This window comes from Pantherophis guttatus, chromosome 16 (assembly GCF_059756535.1).
Source record: "Pantherophis guttatus breed Tessera chromosome 16, ASM5975653v1, whole genome shotgun sequence".
NCBI lineage: Eukaryota > Metazoa > Chordata > Lepidosauria > Squamata > Colubridae > Pantherophis > Pantherophis guttatus.
The window spans coordinates 20238465-20254795 of NC_142078.1; the positions used below are offsets into that span (position 1 = coordinate 20238465).

General features: G+C 49.1%; 1 protein-coding gene across 16 annotated transcripts in view; it reads right to left on the reverse strand.

The window, feature by feature from the left end:
• GRIN1 (glutamate ionotropic receptor NMDA type subunit 1) overlaps positions 1–14271 on the reverse strand; it is a 32846-nt gene extending 18575 nt beyond the window's left edge. For 6 of the 16 annotated variants that reach the window (XR_015730130.1, XR_004594452.3, XM_034436292.3 and 3 more), the window contains exons 1-8: positions 13879–14218; positions 8104–8238; positions 7264–7440; positions 4477–4539; positions 3511–3611; positions 1138–1259; positions 537–711; positions 181–325 (exon numbers count right to left, since the gene is read on the reverse strand). Coding sequence is in view for 10 of the 16 variants with exons in the window: in XM_034436292.3 (XP_034292183.1) it covers positions 181–325; positions 537–711; positions 1138–1259; positions 3511–3611; positions 4477–4539; positions 7264–7440; positions 8104–8238; positions 13879–14127 (1167 nt within the window). In the remaining 6 variants the exon portion in view is untranslated. Of the gene's footprint in view, positions 1–180; positions 326–536; positions 712–1137; positions 1260–3510; positions 3612–4476; positions 4540–7263; positions 7441–8103; positions 8239–13878 lie in introns of all 16 variants that reach the window. The other 10 variants (XR_015730129.1, XM_034436293.3, XM_034436289.3 and 7 more) reach the window with 6 other exon arrangements.
• Positions 14272–16331: the final 2060 nt, after the last annotated feature.

Below are 16331 nucleotides of genomic sequence, written 5' to 3' on the forward strand. Positions count from 1 at the left end.
CCAGCAGGGCTGGGCAGAGGCTCCAGCCGCTAATGATGGCCGGGCAGGACATGTGGGACTGTCTGTGTTTTATGCTGCGTTTTATACTATGGAAATTCACAGGAGGCCCAAAATTCAGGGCCTTCCTTTCTAGAGCTGAAATGAAGGGATAGGAAGATTCAAGAAATGGGCTGTACGTACGTGGCTCCCGTTGTAGACTCCGACCTGCACCAGTTTGTTGTTCTGGAGATTCATGACACTATAGTTGGCATATTTCCTGTCCCCGTCTTCATTAAACTCTACCCTGCCAGTCACGCCTTCTGCATATTTGGTCTGCATCAGCACCCTAAGATAAGTTGTCTCGTTTAGGCTTTGCAGGCTGTGTGGCCTCAAGGCAGCAGCGTTTCAGCCCCCTTTGCCTCTCGGGAGGGTCCGGGGGGAAGTACTCCGGGTGGTCTTGGGCAGTGGGACAGGCCCCGTGACTCAGCTGGCCCTCCCTCCTCCCGGAGTATTTGCTGGGCCCACGGCCTGAAGAGCAGGGGCAGGAGAACCGCTACCTTTTGAAGAGGGGCCCCGTCTTCCAGATGTTAGTGTTCCCCACACAGCCCCGGGGAGGGTCAGTGATGTTCTCCTTCTCAAACAAGTCATGTACAGCCTGTGCCACCACAGCGACTGCGTCTCTGATATGAGCAGATTCGTTCTTCCCGTTCATGAGCTGTAAACCAATCAGTCCTGAAACGGTCAAAGAGAAGAGACTGAGAAGACCCCCTCATGTGAGCTCTGTTTCCACTGGCTGGAGCCTCTGGGGGCACCGAGGGCGGCGATCCTGAGCCATTTACTCCCAGAATCTGCTTGTCTGAGTGAGACTGCCTTTCGGCCTGGAGGCTCCGAGCCTCGCCTTAGTCCCTGAGCGAGCTGGTTGTCCTTACCGCATGAAATAATTATAAGAAGTGGAAGATGAATCTTTCCATTCTGTCCACACTGGGCAGGACATTGCTTCAGTTTGCCACATTACTGCTGACCCTCCCCATCTTGTAAATTCTCTCATCTGGCAACCCAGAACAGAAACGTCAGCAGAGCATGCTAGACAGCCAAGAGGAAGGCACTTGGGACCAGAAGCTGTGTGACTTGAGAGGATGGTAGGACCAGGATGGGTACCTTCTGGCGCATTGCGCAAGGCGTTGCCTGAGATCTCCCTTTCTCCCACCAGCCATACGTAACCCGGACCGGTCATGTTTTCTTTGGCTGCTGCCATATACACGGTGGTGGCATCGTCCTCGCTGGAAGAGAACAGAGATGGCACTGGCAAGGAATCTCTTGCCCTTCCTTAATAGCAATAACAATAGCACTTAGACTTATATATCACTTTATAGTGCTTTACAGCCTTCTCTAAGCGATTTACAAAGTCAGCATATTGCCCTCACAATCTGGGTCCTCATTTTACCCACCTCAGAAGGATGGAAGGCTGAGTCAACCTTGAGCCGGTGAGATTTGAACTGCTGAACTGCAGTCAGCCAGCAGTCAGCAGAAATAGCCTGCAATACTGCACTCTAACCAGTGAGCCACCTCAGCTCTTAAAGGGAGAGAGGGAAGCTCCCGAAGGCTTCTCCAGTGCAGAAGGCAGGAGTCCGAGGCTGGGGCCGTCTATTTGTCTGGCTTGGGCTGCAGGAGGGAGGCATTAGGGAAGAACGCTCTCACAAACTGAATGGGCAAATTATTGGATAGTCAGTGATCCCAGGGAGGCAGAACATCAGGACCAAATGGCAAGTAGTTTAGGGAAATTGTCCCTTTCAGGGAGTGGGCAGCCAAGATTCCTCAAGATCCTGATTTCTCTTGGAACATTTCTTGAGTTGGGGAAGGTGGGAGGCTCTCTCAAGGACCTTCCTCTTAACACTTCCTTTGTGTGGAAAGAAACAAAAGATAGGTGGGAAACCTAAGAAAATAACCCATGCAGAAGAACCACAGATGTTTGGCACCCTAGAAGTTTCTCTAAAGGTGAGCTGTCCAGCTGAACCTTTGGGGTCTCAGCTTCCAGTTCTCCGTTCAGCCAGTGCAAAGTTGCTGGATGAGTGAACACGCTGCATAAATTATGTCAGTAACTGCAAAGTGTGGAATCGTATGTTTTATCTAGCAATTTATTTCTTTATGTAATAATCTCAGAGCTAATAGATAACTTGGCTCCTCAATTTAGAATTTTAGAGTTGGAGTTAACATGTTCAAGTAACTGGGACTATAATCCTACATTTTTAGGATGTAAGGCTATTAAATACAATGGTGCTTCATTCTGAGTAAACGTGCAGAGGATTGAAATACATTTCTTAGAAATAAGTTTGAACTTTAAACGGTGGGCAACTTTAATTTTAGCTCCGGTAGAAATCCAGACTTTGGAACCATAGAATCATTGTCTAGAGTTGGAAGGGCCCTCAGAGTCTTTTAGTCCAGCCCCCTTTCCAGGGCAGGAATCCTCAGGCCATCCCAGACCAATGGCTGCCCAACCTTGGCTTGAAATCCTCCAGTGATGGGCTCCAAGTGGCAGACTATTCCTCTGCATGACAGGTCAGGAAATCCCCCTTTATTCTGAGTTTGGTTCTCCCGCAGTAAAGCTCCCACCACTGGTTCTGGCCCTGTCCTCAGGCATTGTGGAGAATGCGTGCGCCCCGCTTCTCTGGGACGGCCCTTCACATATTGGAAGCTTCCTCACCCAGTTCCCTTAACTACTCTTCAGAGGGTATGGATCCCTTCCAGAGGCCCTCCTTGTATGGTGATGACCAGCACTGGACAGGATATTCCAGGCATGGTCTGAGCAGTGAAGCACGGAAGGGGCTACCAGTTCCTGCAATCTCGATACTGTCCCTGGTGATGCGGTGACTCTTTGGGCAGCTGCAACCGCTGCTGGCTGAGGACTACTCTCCTCTCTGGTCTGCCTGAGGACTACTGCTGGCACCTGTGCCATGCCTGGGCATCTGGCTGTTCCATGTCTCAGGGCAGAGAACATCATTGGGTCACATCAAGGCAGAACTGATATTAGGCAGGGGGCGTCACCTGCTGGACTCTGCCCTCAGCCCCATCAATTGATGGCGTGTGGCTAACACCGAGGAGAAAGAGGGGAAGTAGAAGGCCTCCCCCTCCCACTCTGCAGTTTCCTGAGGGTGGGATGAGGGAGCCCAAAAGGAAGCCAAAGGGGTTTGCTTGCTGGAAGGAATGCAGTGCTGGTACCGGTGGGACTGCTCCCATTCTACAGCTCCTAGAGTTTGGACTCTAAGCTGTGGTCACCTGGCCAGGTGGGTGGCTTTTTCCTGTCCTGTCTGTAGCCCCGAGGTTTCCCTTGTGATTGTGCCAGGAACCCATCTGGCATTGGCTGGATTCCCATCTGGTGCATCATTTACCTCTCTTCTACTGCTTCTCAGTGGTGCAGGACAGGAGGGCCCCCCAGGAATCAGGGGCCCGGACATCGTTGCACCCAGCGGCTGCAGCATCTGCGTGTGAGGCCTGAACGCTGAAAGGCAGGTGGTGGTTAGGTGCAGGGCTTACCTTGCGGAGAGGATAATCACCCGAGCCTCCAGTTCTTTGGCTTCCAGCAGCAGTGAAGTCACATTTTTTGTCCCTGGTTCAAACTGAAGCACCTTCTCGGCCTGCAATGGGTGTGAGCGAGAGGGATTAGTGCAAAGGCCGCAGAGCGGAGTCAGAACCATGCTTTCTAGGAAAGAGAATTCCATCCCTCTTTCAAAGCACTGCTAGGCATGGAAAGGAAGGGCAGAGGGAAGTTATTTTTTCTTTTCTTTTCTCTTTTTTTTTTCTTTCTTTTCTTTTTTCTCTTAGGGCTTTTCCCCCTTTCTTTGATATTAATCGATACTGTTTTCTCTTTAATTTTTAAAAACTTTTGCACTGTGCATGCAGTCACTCAAGAGTCAAAGAGAGGCGTGCATTTGTAGAGAAAAGAGGAAAAAAGGCATATATAAGTATCATTGATACATATTTGTTTATTTGCAATGCAATTGAAAACTCAAACCAGTGTTGTTTTTCAGAAAAACAAAACCAAACAATAAACCAGGGGAACTCAAAATTTTTGAAAATGCACAAGGTTCATCTTGGGAACGTGGGGAATCAAAGTGAAAGTTTCACGCCAAGGAACCATTTCTTTTTGGCAGGAGGTGGGGGGAGAAGAGGAAAGGAAAGGACAGCAGGAAGGGATTGGTTCAATTTTTCAAGAAAGAAAGAAAAAAAATACTTGCAAGTTGATTATTGCTTTACATGCATGTCTCCAAAACAAATATTTCCAGGGCTGGCTTGCTACATTTCCATTCTCAGGGTCAAACGAAACTTATCCCAACATAAAATAACGTGCTACCAAAAACATGGAGTTTGCTCGCTTGCTTGGTACATATTTTTTTTGATTCTGATTCTGATTTTTAATTAATTTTTCCTTGTGCCTGTGGCCAAGTTCATCATTTTGCTAGTTAGGTTGGTGGGCGGCGTGCATTGTCCATGCAAATATACCTTGGGTCCTCGCTTGCTGTCATAGGATAGTTGTTCGAGGCTGTCATAGTTCCTTTTTTTACTCTGATGAATAATGTGCACAGAAAAAATATGTAGACACAGAAGAATATTATAAACAGTTGAAAAAAAATGACGTGTAGTAAAGCAATCCAATATCCAACTCTTTCTCCACTGTTTGTGAAAAGGGAACGCTATAACCCTGGAGCACGCAAAACCCAGGAGAGAGGGGGGCCCTCTGGCCCCTCCCCAGCTGAACCTGGCTCCATCTTGCCTCCCCTCTCGCTTGCTACGTCTTTCTCACTGTCGAGCATTGGAGCATACAGCAAGTATTATAAGTTTCCATAATAGGTATGTTCAACCCGATCTATTAGCCAACCATGATCACTTGTCCTGGACCGCATCCTTTTGGAAGCCAGGAAAGCCAGAGGAGAAGATAAGATTCTTTGGGTAGCTGATCTGGATAAGCAGCTTTCCAGATGGCTGTGCGGACATCCAATAAGACCTCAGGGGCTAAAAGGAGGCCAGATGCAGACAGATGCAAGAGAGGTGGATGCACAAAGATGGAATGGGACGTTCCTTCTCATCGCCTTCTCCAGCTTTCGGAGAGAGAGAGAGAGAGGGAAGGAAGCATGAGAAGAGCTTTGGTGGAATAAACTGAAGGGTTTCCCCCCATCAGGTATGTCTGAAACTCCTAAGGCCAAACCGCCCTCCTCCACAGCTGGTTCCAGGGTTCACAGGGACCCTGGCTCTGAAAATGCAGCACCTCCTGAACTGTGGTGACTGGCCAATCCACTCCGCCACCACCTCCTGCTGCGTAATCCCTCTTTCACGGAAAGTACATTAAAGCCATTAAAATGCCACGCCATGCCATGGATCATCGCCAGGGCTTCTTGTGAGATCTCTGAGCCGAGCCACCTCCCCTTAGAGAAGAGTCAGCGTCCCAGAGCAATCATGAGGGTTGCAATCCTATTGGGACTGGCTAGACACCAGTGCATTGATGTTTTGGACAATCCTGCCTAGGACTATGCAGTCAAAGCTTCAAAAAAAGAAGGGATCCCCCAGTCATTGCAGGAGCCTCTGCTCTGGCCTTCTGCTCTGCCAGCTGAGCATCTGGTAGAAGTTGGGAAGCTCTTTAAAAATACCCTCTCCGTTCTAATCTGGAAGAGCATTTTCTAAACTTGGGGCAACTATAGGTTTAGTTTATAGCGGCTTTGGTTTGGTTATGTTGCTCTGATAGGGTGTGGAAAGAAAGTTTTAAATAAGACCCTTCCATACGGATGAAAGATTCTGTGTGCCATTCAAAGTGACTTCAAGACTGAGGCTCAACGAGCAACCTTTTCTGATCCAAGGCAGAGCCATATTCTGGACTCTGCCTGTCCACAGAGGGCCATTGCATCTGTCTTGTTCTGAGTTTTGCCTGAACAAAAAGTTAGCTGTTAGCAGGAATGGTGGTGATTTATTAAAGGGAAACCAACAAACACATAGAAAAGCAGCAATTCTTAGCTCAACTTAGCTCGACTTGCTATACTAGTTGTCTGTGTGTGCAGAGAGATTTATTGAATGAGAGGAATATTCTGATGTGATTCTCCCTCTCCACCCGTATTTACAGCAACCTCTGTCCTGTCTGCATAGTTCTGTCTAGGCTGTGGGAACTGCAGAGGGAAAACTGCCCTGATTTCTCTGCCTGGTAACCATTAGCTGTGTAGTCCAGTGAAGGCCATGAAGCCAGTGCGTGTTAATAACAGCCAGTAGGAAAAGGCTACAGCACATCTGCACCATCATTTACTATTTTTTGGAATACGGAACAAACCTTTTGCCTTACAAGCCGTTGTATCAGCATAAAGGTGACTTTTTTATGCTTTGCAGGGTGGAAGAAGATGCTCTTTCTCTGACCTTGATTATGAAAGCGGATATGTCAGTCTTACGATGCAAATTGATTAGCAGTATAAATTCCTGTAGAAAGGGATCAGAACTTAGAAGGAATGTGGAAGAGGCTTGTGGAGAACGGGAGTAGCAGAAAGGCATGTCAGCAAGCTGGGAAGCGAAAGTAACTGGAAGTATCCTAAAGAGAGCCAAGGATCCTGCTGCTGTCCAGGACCAAGCCTGGCCCCAAAGTATTCTAGCAAGACCGAGCCAGTAGGAATCAGGGAGCCCATGGAAGGGACAAGCCGTGCTAGGATCTGAGATGCTCAGCTAACCATTTCCCCTTCCTTCCTTCCTTCCTTCCTTCCTTCCTTCCTTCCTTCCTTCCTTCCTTCCTTCCTTCCTTCCTTTCTCCTTCCTTCCTTCCTTCCTCTCTCTCTCTCTTTCTCTTTCTTCCTTCCGTTCTCTCTCTCTCTCATGCTCTCTTTCTCTCTCTCTGACCCCAGCTGGCCCACAAGAGACCAGGAGGCCTTGGGTAGCTTCCTTACTACTCTGGAGATCTTTCTCTTATCAGCACACTCGCCATTGAGAGATGGGGATTTGCAAAGCTCCAGGTTATGTTTCTCCTCATTTCACAGTTGTTGCCGGTTTTGTTTGCATGTTTTCTCTCTCTCTCTTTTTTTTTATGCAGAAGGTTTTCGACCATGGTAAAGCAAGTGAAATGAATAAGAGTACAAAGTTTCGTTAGGTACTACTCAAGAGACACCGTTGATGCTTAAAGCATGATGTTAGTCATGTTAACAATGGGAAGAAAGAAGGTGTTTTACATACATACGGCTCTACATACATACAACAAGCCTGAGAGTTTTAAAGGTTCTGCTGTATCCACAGAAGTTTAGGCAGTGGAGCATGGGGGATACTGACCTTGGATTCCTTCTCTTCCAAGAGAGTCTCCAGCTTCTTTTGGGCAGCTCGCCCTTCGTGGTCATCGCTGACAATGAGGATGATATGGTTCCACTTGTAAAAGCGCATCATCTCGAACCAAACGTTGGACTGGTGGGAGTAGGGGGGCACCGTTCGTAGGAAGGACAGGTGAATACTCTGCAAATGAAAGACAGGAGCAAACCAAAAGTCTGAAAGGAAAAAGGCAACATTGCTGGGCGGTTGAAAGGTTTTCCACATAAGGGGCTGTCTTTATAGGGAATCCAGAAAACAAACTCCAGGATTTTATTTTGTTCTCCAGGGACTGGTTTGTAAGCCTTTTACTTTACCCTGATAAATCTTTCTAAAGCTTAACTGCTTTTGGAAAGACCTTGTTTCCATGTGCTGACCAGCAAAGATCTATAGATTACCCTCAGATGGTAAGCAAGGACTCTTCTTCATTTGTCTTTTCAATGGCCTGCCTTGCCTATTCTGAGTTCTAGGAATAGGAAACTCATCAGCATGTCTAGAAGACAGCAGCCAAGATGACAGAGAGCTTGGAAGGAAGAAATTTCTAAGAAAAGGTTGGTGGCACCGTCCATCATGTTTCTGGTGGAGAAGGGAAGACTACAGGGAGACATGATGGTTGTCTCCAAGTATCTGAAGGAATGTTGTGTAAAAGAGAGCTCAGAATTGTTCCAAGGGACGGACGAAACAAGGAACTTAAATTACAAGGAACACAAGAAGTGAGAGAATATTCTACCTCTTACTATAATATATGCACACTAGTATTAGCAGCAATAATAACAGTAGTATTAGTTATGATAATAATGAGTTTGTTACCTTATCTGAATATATGGACATGCGAGTGGTCAGCCCAAGGACAGGAATCCGATAGAACCCAGCTGTGTATGACACCGGTGTTGGTGTCAAGTGGTCATTTGGAGCTGGTGGGTGGCTCACTAAGATGGCATACACCTGTAGGATACAGCACATCGACACCGCTTCACACATGAGACCCCGTCTCTGCCCCAGAAACACACGCTGTTTCTAATAGTTTTTTTAGTTTTTTTTAGTTTTTATTATATTTGTATACCGCCCGAAGGACTCAGGGCGGTGAACAGCCATGATAAAACAACATACAAGACAAAATTTAAAAAAACATATTAAAACAATTCAATCTTTGGCCAAAATTAAAACTTCCAATTAAAACCATTTTAAACCACTTTTAAAACCCAATTTAAAATCACTTATCCCGTCAGACCGGCTTGCTGAAATAATAGGGTCTTCAGAGCTCGATGGAAGGCGTGGAGGTTGGGGATCCTTCGTATGTCCGTGGGCAATTCATTCCATAGGGCAGGAGCCCCCACAGAGAAGGCTCTCCCCCTGGGGTCGCCAGTCGACATTGTTTGGCCAACGGCACCCTGAGGAGGTGCTAATACTAGTAGTTGGACTGGTGAAATGGACAGTGGCCTCCAGAATTGTGAATATGGTCCGGCAATTACATTCTTCAAGCATGCCTTTACCTGGCTTCTGTCTGACTTTGTTATTTCTCTATTACAAAATGAGCAAATGTTCTATAGAGATTTTTCTCTGTCACCCAAACTTAAAAAATGTACTTTCAAAATGCCACAAAAAGCATGATCCATTTGTTGGCTCTTGTTTAAAATAGAAAAAAAAAGCTTTTTTTAAAGAGAGGAGATACTTTGTGAGACTGCACAGCCATTTGCCAATCAGTTCTGTCTGGAACTGGAAAAACCAAAAGCTGGCATTAAGAACTAATTACGTGCATTGATAAGCAGAGAACCCCTGTCAGTGCAAGACTGGTGTGTGTTTAGAGGCCTTCACGTAGCCAATTTAGAGTTCCGGAGGTGGAGACTTAGTCTTGTCCTCTTGTTTTGAATCAGTTCGGCTTCTTCCCACCCCACCCCTCACCCCCCGCTTATACAGAATATAAGGTTAGTGTTGTGGCCCGTCGGTGGCCTGTGCAGTTAGTAGCTGATTCCGACAGCGAGGAGGCTGGTGTGGTGCTGTGCCAGCAGCCTGTGCAGCTGGCACTCGAGTCAGACAATGAGGAGGCTGGAGAAGATGTGGTGCCAGAGGCGGGGATTCAGCCAGGGCCTCCAGAAGCTCCCATAAGTGAAGAGGAAGAAGAGAGGAGCCTTTTCTCAATGCCCGGGGGCGCAGAGCTGTTAAAAGGCAGGAGTGGCTCCTCAGGAGGAGGTCTCCTCGAGAGTAAGGCTTGGGGCTAATTGGCCACTCCCCTAGCCTATTTAAGGAAGGACGATGACTGATGCAATTTGCAGGAAACAACTTCGTTTATATTCCTTCGCGTCTTGATTCCAGAAACTCTTGTTTCTCTCTTGTCAGTTTTCCTGCAAATTGCTTCTGGCCATTCTGCCAACCACAGTAAGATTACGGTTATCTGATATACTATGCCTCAGAATTGAGTTATTATTCTTTGGATTCTTGTCAGCTGTTAATGAAGTTAAATTAACAGCCCTTGTTCAGAAAAGACTGATTTAAACTGTACTTGTGTTCAAACAACTACTAAGAAAGCTCAGTAGTAGTCCTTAATTAGTAAACTAAGGTTTGTACGGACTTTGTGTGTGCTGCGTTCTTTGGGGTCCGTAGCTGGGGCAAAACAGGAAGGGACTTGAGAAGGGTCAGCGTTTCTGAGATGATACAGGTAGTCCTTGACTTACAACAGTTCGTTTAATTTAATTTAATTAAATTAATTTAATTTATCGCATTTCTAAGTTTAGTGAACGTTCAAAGTTACAATGGCACTGAAAAAAATGACTTATGACCATTTTTCACACTTATGACAGTTGCAGCATCCCCATGGTCACATGGTTTACATTCAGATATTTGACAACTGGTTCACATTTATGACTGTTGCACTCTCCTGGGGACATTGCGATCTTCTGACAAGGAAAGTCAACAGGGAAACCAGATTCACTTAACAACCATGTTACTAATTTAACAGCTGCAGTGATTCACTTAACAAATGTGGCAAGAAACGTCGTAAAATGAGGCAAAACTAACAACACATTTCTCATTTAGCAACATAAATTCTGGGCTCAATTGTGGTCGTAGGTCGAGGATTACCTGTACTCTTCTTAGTTAGCCACTTATGAAAGAGTAACTCCTGAATGTCTCTTTTGGGCAGGACAGGTTGCATTTCTGAAATATTGTAATTTGCTTTTTGTTATGGAATTACAATTCCATTTAAAGCTTTTTTGCTTGATCGTAGAGGTATTTGGGATTTTAAAATATTATTTCAAACACTTCTTTGGCTAGAAACAGCAGAAAGCTGTAGTTCGGTGTTTTATGCAAGTCAAGAAAACTGAACTAGTTCAGGGACCGTGTTAGGGGAACTCAGACAGAACTGGTATTACCTGTGAAATTCACTCTCACTAGCCTTCTGTTAGTAAAACAAACCAATATTTTATTAGCTCCTGGCATGATTTGGGAGATAAATCTTATCCTTGCGATAAAATTCTGGTGGCTGGTGGTAAAATCAACTTCGCCAACTGGCGCCCACTGGACGTTCTGGACAGTAACTCCCAGGGTAGGAGATTGGGGCCAGCTGGAGCGGATGTTTCCTAGCCACCCTGCGTGAGGAGTGTCAGCTTTCCTGAGGCTGTTTTGCTTCTGCTGAGTTACATGAATCTTTCCAAGGCATTTACAGGGTCAGGAGGAGTCCCCTTGGAACAGGCAGGCTAGATAATACGATTTATTTAACCGCACGTTTAGCATGGAAGTGTAATGTCTCCCCCAGGGCCGTTTCAGGTGAAAGAGTCAGTTGAGATTCTGAGAAAGAGAAGGAGGGGGAGGGGGCAGTTGCAAGGGGAGCAGGCAAGGCAAGAATGGGGTTGAGGGCTGGCTTGTCTTCTCTTCCACTCTGGGGAAAACCTGGCCCCAACCCAAAGGGAAGGGCTGTTTGAGTCCGTGGAGCCTGTGGGTAACGGCAAGCGTTTGCCTGACTACCAAACGGTCCCTTTGATTTGCAGTGGGCCGAATTAACAAATGCATGCAGATTTTTTTTCTTTCTGTGACCTACACCATCCAGCTGCCTTGGGGGAGCCAATTTTGAAAAGAGTCCCCAATTAGCATAATACATAAATTAAGTTTAGAACCACCCGTGATGATCGAAATGACTGTCAATCAAGTTAAACCACTAGTTTATCCAGCCCCCTAGGCAGATTGCAGGGCTATAGGAAAGCCCTTGGTCTGAGTCTTCCGGGGGTGGAGGGAAGGGATGTCATGGAGCGCAACGACTCTGCTCATTTTTCCGGTTCCCTGTAAAAAAGACAAGTGGGCTTACTGCATGAGGCTAAACCAGATTGCAGGGGGGGTGGGGGGAGGGGTGGTGGTGGCTGAGAGTGACGCTCAAGCCTTTGCCAAAGGCAGTGCCTGCTGTAGCCGTAAGTGGCTTGCAGAACATCCCGCTTCTTCCTGGTGCTGTGTGAAAGACCGAGCATCGCCTTCCCTGCCTGCTCCCGTCTCAGCCTTCCTGTTGCCTCCATCTGCTGCCCTGGTCGTCCTTCCTCCCTTCGCTCCAGGCCCATCAAATCAACTCTTCTGACTGGGTGCCTGTGAGGAGCAGAAGAGGGGAGGTCTCCTGCTCCCACTCGCGTTCCCTAGCAACTGGCCTTCACAGGCATCCTGCCCAGAACATGGGAAGGAAGGCAGAGGCAGCTCCACTGATGGCCTTTTCCTTCAGGAATTTCTCCTCATCTTCTCTTCAGGCCTCTCCAGGTTGAAAGCCTCCTCCATGGGCAAACTTTGCTCTGCTCCTTGTTTAGCCCTGCCTATATAGTTTGTCTCACAGCCTTCCTAAAAACATAGGAAGAACGGCTGCTGAAATTGGGTATGTCTAGTCTGATGAAAAGCAGGACTAGAAGGGACATGATAGCAATCTTCCACTATCTCAGGGGCTGCCCCAAAGAAGAGGGAGTCAAGCTATTCTCCAAAGCACCTGAGGGCAGGACAAGAAGCAATGGGTGGAAGCTAATCAAGAAGAGAAGCGACTTAGAACCACGGAGAAATTTCCTGACGCTTAGAACAATTAATTAGTGGAACAACTTGCCTTCAGAGGTTGTGAATATTTCAACATTGGAAGTTTTTAAGAAGATGTTGGATAACTATTTGTCTGAAGTGGTGCAGGGTTTCTTGCCTACACAGGGGGTTGGAGTAGAAGACCTCCAAGGTCCCTTCCCTTATTCTATTCTATTCTATTCTATTCTATTCTATTCTATTCTATTCTATTCTATTCTATTCTATTCTATTCTATTCTATTCTATTCTATTCTATTCTATTCTATTCTTCCCTTTGCTGCTGCGTTTAGTTATTCAGTTGTGAGGCAAGGAACTTCATTTCACCAGAACTGCTCCTTCGAGCCTTTCTGGAGTATCTGGCTTGTCAGATTCTTGGTGGTGGCCTCTGAGCCCTCCTGGTCTTTCTGCTTCATGGCCTTGAGTTGGATCCTGGCTCCACTGTGCTAAGCCCCTTCTGAGCTCTCTGGGAGGGCCTTTCCTGGCCCGCTGACTGGATTTCTTGGCGGTTACCAGTGAGCTCAGGGCCCGTGGAAGCAAAGTGAAAAAGATGAGATGCAGAGTGGTTCCTGGGAGGCTGGCTGGGATGCCTTGGGATTCAAGGCAGGCAGGCAGTTGACTGTCCGGTTAATCTGGACTCTTCTGCTGTTTTCGGGTTGGGGGGGCTTCAAGAATTGCACCCAATTGCCTCCCCCCTCTTTTCCTATTGCCTGCCCCTTCCTTGGCTCTTGCGCAGAAAGGTGAACAAACAGCAAGATGGGAGGGGGGGGGCGGGCAAGCAAGCTTGTGGGGACAGTTGCCTGAGGACAGTTGCCTGGATTTAGGTCCCCATCTTTCTCTCTAAGAAGAAGGCTTATTGGCCTTGAGGGCGCATGTCATGTACCCTTAATTTTTAATCCAGTGTTGAGTTTCTAGACTACATTTTCTAAAAGAAAAGAACTGTCCACTTGTAAGCCTGCAAGGGGTGTGCAGGTGTGGTTTTGTGGTCCTTCCTCCCTGTTTGTGAGAAAGCTTGTGTTTGTGCCCACAGAAGTCCAGCTGCTTTGCATTGGTTGTGCACACCAGGGCTCAAGCATACAGGGAAGCTTTTTGGTTGGGGGGAGTGCTTGCTCCCGAGTGATGCCACACAGCAACTGGGGTGAGTGGGTGGGCAGGCAATGCACTTCTCCCTTCCCATTCGATGATTTCCCTGCCATTTCAATCCCCCTCAGCCTTGCAAGAGCCGCCCCCAGATGCACGCACGTTCTCATGCCCGTGCCCGCCTTGGCGCATTATGTGAGCCAGATTGATTCCCCCCCCCCTCAGTTTCCCCCTATTATGCTCACACAGCTCTCCCTGGGGTGGGGCAGAGGAGGAGGGAAGGGGGCTTTGGGATGCTTTCTGGAAAGGGTCCCACCGCTGCCACCCCCCACCCCCACCCCACTCCTTGGCTCCTGAGGCTCCCAGGCATTTCTCTGCCCGCCTGGGGAAGATGAGGGAGGGGCGGATTCCTGGGGAGCAAGGGGCAGGCAAGAGGCGGGTGTCCGAGCCCTGGGAGGGGGACTGGACCCGCGCCTACCTGGCTGGAGATGAGGTCCTCGCAGACGGAGAGAGCCATCTGGATGGCGTTGGGCTTGTGGGTGACGGAGGTGGCGTTCAGCTGGATCTTCCAGGTGCCGTGCCGCTTGTTGGCCTGGCTGATGGCGTCGCGGAAGACCTGCTCGTGCTTCTTGGTGCTCAGCACGGCGCCGATGTTGATGATCTTGGGCTCGCAGCCCGCGCGGGCCACCGAGAACCAGACCAGCACGGCCAGCAGCAGCAGCCGCATGGCGCCCCGCGCCCCGGGCGAGCCGCTCTCCGCGGTGCTGAATTCCCCCCTGCGGTCGGTCGGGCGCGCGGGAGAGGCGCCCGGCGGCTCCGCCAACCTGCCACTGCGGCAGCCGCGGCACGTCGACTGGGGCGGGGGCGAGGGGGGCGAGCGAGGGAGGGAGGGGCCCCGGAAAGCCAGCCCCCGCCCGGCCAAACCCTCCCGCTCCTGAGGGAGCCCCCACCCCCACTTTCTGCGCCAGCGGCTTCTGGAAGATAGCCCCCCCCCCTCCGCGCCGCCCCCGTATCTGAATAGAAGAAAAAGGAAGTGGGGTGGGTGGGTGGGTGGTCACCTTGGGGCTTCAGCGAGGAAAGAGCCACCTAAGGCGGCCGACCTCTGCCTTCCCGAGGATGGGAGTGCATCCTCCCTTTCTGCAGCTTCCCTCTCCCCCCAGCTCCGAGACGCCTCCCTGGTTTTCAGCTCTCGCCAGCCAACCGACCCAAAAGCAGGTGACCTGGTTTTAGGCGAGAAGGAGATGCTTCGGCTGGTTGGGGGTGCAGCCCAACTGAAGGAAGGAGGGATCTAGAGGGAGGAGAAAGGAAGGAGGAATGAATAGACTGGCTGTGGAGGAAGAAGAGGCAGAGGATCCAGTAAAGCCAAAGAAGATGGCAAGCAGGTGGACAGCTCACCAGTGGGAGGGGGGGAAGATTATTTTTCGACATACGGGACAGAAGAGCAGGGCAATTTGTGCACGTCTGCAGCTGGGAACGAAGTGGAAAATGTGGGTCACCTTCCTTTCCCTTGAGAGGAGACAGTGAACCCCCTTGAGTCTCTAACCCCCCCCCCGCTAAGGGTGGAAGGAGGCTTCCCTACAGTGATAAAGTGCTGGGCAGGAATGTCCTTGTCCCTGGTGGGCAGTACAGACCGGGCAGTGGTCCGAGTGTTGGTCTACCTGGCCACTCTCCTCCAGATTGAGCAATGGAACTTTCTTTCAAGAGCCGCTGCATAATTCCCCAAACAGCAGAGCTATTCCTGGGCCGGCTGCTTAGGAACCGTCCCGTGGCTGTCAGACGAATAGACACAGCCTCTCCCTCCTTAATGGAACCCCCTAAACTGGATGCTGTCTCGCTTCTGGCGGCAACAAATGCTGGTTCCTTATTTGTTCTCATTTTAAACGCCTTCGACAAATGCAGGGTGAGCCTTCCTGCACCACCTCTTAACAGCTTTTATTGCCACCAGCAAATTAAAGGTTTTGTAAAGAAGCAGAGAGGCAGGCAGGCATTCAGGACAGAAAATGGCAAATACTGCTAAAGTGACGGGTGGGAGTGAATTCCTATAGGTGTATATATTTCTTCACTTCGGCACCCACAGATCTCGGTAAAGATTAAGCCCCCCCCCCTTGTTCAGAACAAAAGAACTGAGATTTTTTTTCCCTCCAGCAGCCCCAGAATCCAGCAATCCAACCGGTCTTGGTGACGTCTTTAAAAAGTGCACGTTGCTATAGAAACACTTTACTATGTTGGTGTCCCACATCTTCCAAATGTGCTTTGAAAACAGGAACGAAAATAATAACACTAAAGCAAACATGAGGGGGGGGGTGTCTGTGGCACAAGCAAAACTTCTTGTTGCTGTTAAAGTGAGGCTACGAAAAATTAGAGTCGGGGGGCTTTGCAATTCTTTCAGCGAAGGAGGCAGCCTCTACCCAGGACCTTCCGCAGAAGAGAGAGAGCCTCAGAGGCATGGGCTCCCTGGCTTTGCTTTTGCAAGCATTGCGGCCATTGCAAGACCCCCTCCGCTGGTAAAACCTGTGGGAACCCGCCCCCCCTCCCCCCCGCTCAGCAGCAGAACCGAGCTGGCCGCGGGTCCCTGGGAAGCCCTTCCTGTCATCAGGCGGTGTTCCAGCACCCCCGAGTACGGAAAACTTTCCGACCGGGCTACCCCACCTCCAAGGTGCTGAAATGCCAAGCGGAGTCGCTTCGCCGACCAGGAGGAGCTTGCTCAGAGGCTTCCTTGGGGGTCTGTGTTGAGAGCCCCCCTGAGACTCTATGCCCCAGGCAGCGTCGGTGGGAGACTCTCCCTCTTCTTCTAAACAGGAGAGCCGGGAGGCTTCCCGAGCAGGCATTTTCCCCTCTATCTCCCCATTGTCCCCCTCCCTCCTGTCGTGGGGGCGGCAATAGGGAATACATAGTTTACAGGTTAATGTTGATTACTTGGAACCGCCCCCC